The sequence below is a fragment of the Phacochoerus africanus genome, unplaced genomic scaffold (genome assembly GCF_016906955.1).
Source record: "Phacochoerus africanus isolate WHEZ1 unplaced genomic scaffold, ROS_Pafr_v1 Scaffold_56, whole genome shotgun sequence".
In the NCBI taxonomy this organism is placed as follows: domain Eukaryota; kingdom Metazoa; phylum Chordata; class Mammalia; order Artiodactyla; family Suidae; genus Phacochoerus; species Phacochoerus africanus.
The window spans coordinates 33,626-40,971 of record NW_025927428.1 but is presented as its reverse complement, the minus strand read 5'-3'; the positions used below and the strand labels follow the sequence as shown (position 1 = coordinate 40,971).

At 53.9% G+C, this 7,346-nt stretch overlaps 1 gene segment (V, D, J or C); it reads left to right on the top strand.

Moving 5' to 3' along the window:
- Positions 1–2,816: 2,816 nt before the first annotated feature.
- On the top strand, positions 2,817–3,365 carry LOC125119323 (immunoglobulin lambda variable 5-45-like). The segment is given in 2 exon segments: positions 2,817–2,862; positions 2,998–3,365. Coding segments are annotated over 2 exon segments (414 nt in total).
- Positions 3,366–7,346: the final 3,981 nt, after the last annotated feature.

Sequence of the window (7,346 nt, the reverse complement as noted above, 5' to 3'; positions counted from 1 at the left end):
TGGCAATCATTCTTGGGTATAAACAGTATTTACCTCAAATGCTCTGCTTGGGATGCTTGATCCTAACAACCGCCACATGACAGGCTCCCTTGAGAACAGACGCTGGCAAAAGGCGATCAGACGTTTAAGCAAAATGTTGTGAAGAAGGTCACTAGGCCTGGCTGCCTGCAGACTGGGCCCTGTGCCTGGAGAACAGCTTCCTGGGAGTGAGCCACGTTAGTAAAAATCTAGGAGTTCTCGCGGTGGCCCAGCAGAGATGAACCTGACTAGCATCCATGAGGACGCGGGTTTGATCCCCGGCCTTGCTCAGGAGGTTAAGGATCCGGTGTTGCCCCACTTGTGGCACAGTTCACAGATGGAGAACAGATTCAGTCCCCAGCCTGGGAACTTCCATAAGCCACGGGGGAGGCTGAAAACAAAAAAACCTACATGTGTGACAGCATTGTGCCAAGAGGGGGGAAATAGTGAAATACCACAAAGATTCCTCAGCAGGACCTTTCAGGAACACCCACAGCCTCACGTCTCTACAGAGAAGAGCCCCCTTCTCCTCAGAGCTGAGGGCCACACGGAAGGAGGGCTCTGGCCTCCCGGGAGGAGCCACATAGAGGAAGGGACCCAGTGTCCTGCACAGAAAGTTGTCACTGCTCTGACTTAATCCTGAGCTCAGAGGAATTTGTGCCCAGGCACAACTCAATCCTGACCCCTGAGCAGCTAAGGGCGCCCTGGACACACTCACACAGAGGGCCCTGAGGGAACGGGGGACACAGAACGGGTGCCTGGCCTGGCCCTAAAGCAAGGGACAGTGCTCAGAGCAGGGGGCAGGAGCTGTCCCTGAGGGGCTCTTGGCAACAGGTCACATGCCGTGTCTGGGCCTGGACACCAGGGGGCGCTCGGGGTCAGATCACCTGGGTCTCAGGGGGATGAGAGCTGGGACCAGCCAACAGGAACTGCCTGGTGCCCTTTGTTCAGGGATCCCATCTGGGAGCTCCCCCCTCTGGGCCCACCTGGCCATGCCCCTGCCCACCCCCAGGCCACCCTCAGGCAGAGGGACCTGACCCAGGGCCCACTGAGGGGTCAGAGAGCCCAGGGGGGTGAGCGTGGGGCTGTCGTGTCATTTGCATGAAGGGCTCTGCCCTCCCTCAGAGATTGAAGAGGGGTAGGACAGACTGGGGGTTGTTCTGTTTCAGCTGTGGGGCCACAGAAGGCAGGGGCTGGAGGAGGGGGCCCGTGGGCAGCAGGGGGTGCCCGCAGAGTCCTGAGAGTGGGTGCTGGGCCAGACAGGGGCTGGGAGCCCCCAGGGTGCAGGGAGCTGGGCACACTGTCCTCACTGAGGTGGACCCTCCTGCCTGAGGCCTGGTCACCCGGGAGCTCCTGGCCAGGCTCCCTCACCCCCGTGGCTCAGATCTGGGTTCCCCCCTCCCTGTCCCCTGTGGACTCTTGGCCTAGTCTGGGTCAGGGAGGGGCTGGTAGAAGGCGGGGAATCAGAATGAGCCCCAAGGAGGAGCAGGGCTCCTGGGAGAGTCTGCCCAGAGGACCAGCCCAGCCTGTGGGCAGGGGCCCCCGTGTAACCTGTGCAGTTAGGGGTGGGAACGTGAGCATTAGCCCATTACCCCACGCGACCGGCTGTGTCTGTTCTTAGGAGGCTTTGTTATTTGTGGTGCTAAATTTATCATTTTCATTTACTTAATATCAACTAAAACCTGTATATCAGAATAAATGACTTTTGGTAACAGTGCCAGTAATTCATCTCGTATTGGAATATGTTAAAATTTTGTTTAGACTATTTTTATAGATATTCAATGATAGTGGCTTGTAATATTCCATAAATGAATTTTATTTACCAGGTTCATTGTAAGACCTTAAAGTGCTTTTTCAAAGTACTAGGACTTTTTATTGTATCAGCTTTTCATTCTTTTAGGGCCACATCCATCCGATGTGGAAGTTCCCTGGCTAGGGGTCGAATTAGAGGCTGCAGCTGCCCGCCACAGTCACTGCAACACGGGATCCCAAGCCACATCTGGGAGACCTACACCACAGCTTCATGGCATCGCCAGATGTTTAACCCACGGAGCAAGGCCAGGAATAGAACCCGTGTCCTCATGGATACTAGGTGGGTACGTTACTGCAGAGCCACACTGGGGACTCCAGAACTAGGATATTTTTTAAACTCTTTCAATGTTTTATAGAAACAGAAAACCACAAGCAAGGCTATGGGACCATGTGTTCTTTGAGGTATTATTACATGCTGCAGTGAAAATGTATATACACATCTTTCTATGGAGGAATTCCATAAGAAAATTTTCTTTTCTTTTCTAAGATAATCAAACTGTTCACATATTTCTATAATGGCGCCAATGCTGCATCTTGTTAGAAAACTAAGCATTTTATCTCTATTTTTCTAGAAGTTCTTAGATTGGTTACTTTTTCATTTTCCACAAGTTCCCCTAGGAGGTGCTGTGGACCTGCCTCCTGGGCCCCTGCACAGCTGCCCAGGGAGGACCTTCCCTCCCAGGAGCCGGGCCTGGGGCGAGGCCTGTGCTCCCTGGTGGGTCCTCTCTGGCTGGCAGAGTCCCCCGAGCAGGGACCTGCCTGCTGTCAGCAGGTGCTTCCTCCCAGGGGCTCCCAATGGGAAGGGTCCCCTGCAGCCCCCGAGGCCGGGCTGGGAGCTGAGCCCCAGCACCAGGGACCAGGGAGACCGGGGAGGTCCCTGGCTGGACCCCCACTGGCATGGGAAGCCCCTCCCTGGCAGAGGCTGGGCGAGAAAAAGAGACGTGGGCAGCCCAGCCCCTCTGTGGGCACCAGAGGCTGGGAGCTCCATGGCCTGGACTCCTCTGCTGCTCGTGCGCCTCTGTCACTGCACAGGTAGGGACAGGCCTGGGGGCCCAGGGGCCAGTGCCCAGCCTGCATCAGCCCCTGGGGCTCAGAGTCTTGCTGTCTCTGGTGCAGCTCCTGCCCCGTGTCCCCCTTGTGTCTGTGTCTGCAGGGGCCCTCTCCCAGGCTGTGCTGACGCAGCCGCCCTCCCTCTCTGCCTCTCCTGGACCATCAGCCAGGCTCCCTGCACCCTGAGCAGTGGCTCCAGTGTTGGCAGCTACCACATATCCTGGTACCAGCGGAAGCCTGGGAGCCCTCCCTGGTACCTCCTGAGGTTCCACTTTGCCTCTAGTAAGGACCAGGGCTCGGGGGTCCCTAGCTGCTTCTCTGGGGACAAAGATGCCTTGGCCAATGTGGGGCTTCTGCTCATCTCTGGGCTGCAGCCCGAGGATGAGGCTGACTGGGACTGTCTCAACTGGCTTCTCACTGTGCTCTTCACAGTGACACAGGCAGATGGGAACGGGGGACCAAACAATACCCTGTCCGAGTCTTAGTATTGAAACTTTTAATAATTTCAAATAACTGACAGTGTGTATAAATTTTACTTCACTCACCGACAGGTCAGAATGAGTCTACCTGCTAAGAGGCATTCAATTTTCTGAAGTCTCAGATAAATATAAACAAAAACAAATCAAATCAAATCTATTATAACAAATAAAATAAAATAGAATAAAATATAAATATATTATGTAGGAGTTCCCGTCGTGGCTCAGTGGTTAACGAATCCGACTAGGATCCATGAGGTTGCGGGTTCGATCCATGCCCTTGCTCAGTGGGTTAAGGATCCGGCATTGCCGTGAGCTGTGGTGTAGGCTGTAGACGCAGCTCGGATCCCGCATTGCTCTGGCTGTGGCTTAGGATGCGACTATAGCTCCAGTTCGATCCCTAGCCTGGGAACCTCCATATGCCGCGAGAGCGGCCCAAGAAATGGCAAAAAGACAAAAAATTAATAATAATGATAAAAATAAATGAATAAATATATTATGTAGCCCATCAATGTATATGATAAATAATATGAATATACTAAGATGTAAAAATATGAATAAAACATTTAATATAGGACAAATAAAAATAAGTCAAAGTATAAAAACGTCCCCACTGTGACCATCACCAGCTCGGCTTTGGCCTCTGCTGGCACTTGTGTGTGCTAATGGTTCCAGACAGTGTCACATGCTCTCCTCCTGGGCCACCTTTATGGGGTCCATGAACACGTCTCCTTTCCTGACTGGTCTCCCACGGCAGACAGAATCCCTCGTGGGTCCTGGGTACAAACCAGCCCTCGCGGGTCCTGGCTACGATGACAAGGAAGCCGAGGTCCAGCCTCTGTGCCCTGGGAGACCCGGGGGCCTCTGCCACCCCCTGCATGTCCCACTCTTGGTCCAGGCTTTGTGCTCCCGCCCTGCACCCTGACACCTCCAGGATGCTGGGTGTCTCCCTTTCTCTTCAGCTTCAACTCTGAGCAGCTCCTCCTGTCCAGCTGAGTCATTAACGGCCTCATCTCCAAGGCTCATGGAGGCCCCGCCACGCACGCACTTTCTCCACGTTCACCCCATGGCCTTTCCCACGTTTCCCTCTCTGGTCCTTTGTTTGGGCCCTTCTGTTCCATAAAATATGAGTTATTTTGAACTGGGTTTCTTTTTAATGCTTTTTATTTTTTCCATCATAGTTGGTGTACAGTGTTCTGTCACTGTACAGCAAAGTGACCAGGTCCACACACACACACACACACACACACACACACACACACATATATACATTCCTTTTGTCACATTATCCTCCATCCTGTTCCATCATAAGTGACTAGATATAGTTCCCTGTGCCACACAGCAAGATCTCATTGCTTATCCAGACCAAATGCAATAGTTTGCATCTATTAACAACAGTGAACTGGGTCTTTTTTTTTTTTTTTTGTCTTTTTGCTATTTATTGGGCCGCTCCCACGGCATATGGAGGTTCCCAGGCTAGGGGTCGAATCGGAGCTGTAGCCACCGGCCTACGCCAGAGCCACAGCAACGCAGGGATCCGAGCCGCGTCTGCGACCTACACCACAGCTCACGGCAATGCCGGATCCGTTAACCCACTGAGCAAGGGCAGGGACCGAACCCGCAACCTCATGGTTCCTAGTCGGATTCGTTAACCACTGCGCCACGACGGACACTCCTGAACTGGGTCTTTTAAATCCAACTTTCGGGGCTCCCATCTGGGTTCAGGGGAAAAGAATCTGACTCGCGTCCATGAGGACGCAGGTTGGATCCCTGGCCTCGCTCAGTGGGTTAAGGATCTGGCGTTGCTGTGAGCTGTGATGTCGCTCACAGATGCGTCTCAGATCTGGCGTTGCTGTGGCTGTGGCTGTGGCTGTGGTGTAGGCCAGCGGCTACAGCTCTGATTCAACCCCCAGCCTGGGAACATCCAGCCATATGCCACTGGAGAGGGCGCCTAAAAAGATGAAAAATTTTTTTTTTAATTTAAAAAATTAAAAACAAATCCTAACCCAATCAAATTCATGGAAATCTTCAGAAATGCACTGCTTGAGGCCAGGATGGATCAGGAGAGAGAAAATGGGGGTTTAGGCCAGAAATGAAGAAAGAAATGTGAAAAGTTTAAAAATGTGAAAGTTCCACGTATTGTTTAGGTGTCCATCTTTGTATCTGGAAAAACTTGCAAAACTAGCCGAAACGAGTCCAAAGAAAGGAATCAGCAGCAGCATAACATTCAGGAGCAAATGAGAACCACCGAAGCCACGAAGGATGGGAGAGGTTTTCTCGCAACAGCGTCCTATCCTCAAGGCAAAGTCAGACATGACAGTGAGGACTCCATGAACCTCACAGGCAGCCCTTCAGCCACAGCAACCACACAAACCAACCTGGAAGCTTCTCCAGGGAGAAGCAGTACTTGCTGGGACAGCACTGGGGACTCTGGATACCTTCCAGCTTTAAACGTGGCTCAAGGTGGTTACATTCTGGTATTGAGCCCAGGAGCAAAGGGGAAGCCAATTCACACATCAGGGAATCCTGAACTATCAGGTACCCAGCCTTCCGTTTAGCTGGCAGTGGTCATGAGGGACCTGGGAACGGAATGTTTCAGCCCAAACTGCCTGGCGGGGCTGCACTGTACTGCCCTGAGCGGTGACATCAGAGAGATCCACTGGCAATGCCACAAAGCCCTTCCAGGGGGCTGGGGGTGTGCGGGGGGGCGGGGAGGGGGGGCGGGAGTATGTGGGTCTGAGCCCAGCAGGGGGCGCTGGGGGACTGTCTTGAGAGCTGAGGGTCCTGCGCCAGGCAGCCTGGGGACACACTCCACTGGCTCTGGCCCCCATGGCAGCTGAGTCCTCACTCAAGTGTGACTGTCCTGCCCCTGGGCCCCCAGGAGACCCTCAAGCCCTCAGCTCTGAGGAACACACGTGCCTCTGACATCCTCCTCCTCTGTCACTGAGTCACTCACTGGCCAGCTGTGCTGTTCTGTTCAGGCAACGTCAGGGGGATAATCACACAGCAGAGATGAATGTCCTTGAGGATGGTGACCTGCATGCTACCTGGACAGAGGATGAGGGACCCTGGGCAGGGACTGTCTCCACACCAACCCTTGAGCCTCACAGGCAGGCTCTGGGCTCCCCTGCGGGACCTGGATTCTTCCTTCATCCCCTCACTCACTGAACCCGGCTGTCCTGTGGGGGAGGTGACTGGATGTGGGTCTGGGGGCATTTGCACTGCCTGGTGCTCCTGTCATCGGGGCACAGGGGCGGGGCAATCTGTCTTTCTGCCACCTTCTCACCCTCCTTCCAGGGACGGGGGTCACATGCTCATGGCTCTGCCATCATAATGTCTAGATTTTTCTTTAAAAAATACTTAATATATATGTTAAAATAGAAAGACCGTAAACTCTTTTTCTCATTCGAGAAAATAATCCTTTGGTAAAGTTAAAGTTACTCCAAAAACAGATGCTTCTTACAGGAGGAGGCTGTCACCCCAGACTTGCCATGCAGCTCAACCTGTCACCCCCAGGCGCCACTTGCCCCATTTCCTGTGACAGGGGCCAGCACTCAGCCACGGAGACCCTTTCCCATCTGCTGCAAACTTGGGTGCAGGGATGTCCCAGGGGACCCAGTGCTGAGGGGGAGGGAGGCGGAGCTCCCACTGAGAAGACCAGCAGGCCCTTCACTGAGGAAGCAGGAAACAGCCCAGGGATGGGGGAGGGTGGCATGAGCTCCATTCCTGGGCCAGGAGGAGGGGACAGCCCAGCTCCTCCTTCTGCCCTCAGGCTCCAGGGAAGGGACTGAGGACTGAGCTCACAGGGGCATGGGCAGCACGATGGGTGAAGGACGTCACCCCTACCCCTCAGTGTCTCATCCCTGTGCTGTCCTTGGTCTGTGGGACATCCCAGCATCTGCCCCCTTCAAGACCTCCCCCAGGGAACATCAGGTGACACTGGGCAGGGACTGGCAGGAAGCTGATTTGCATGAAGGCCCTGCCCCCACT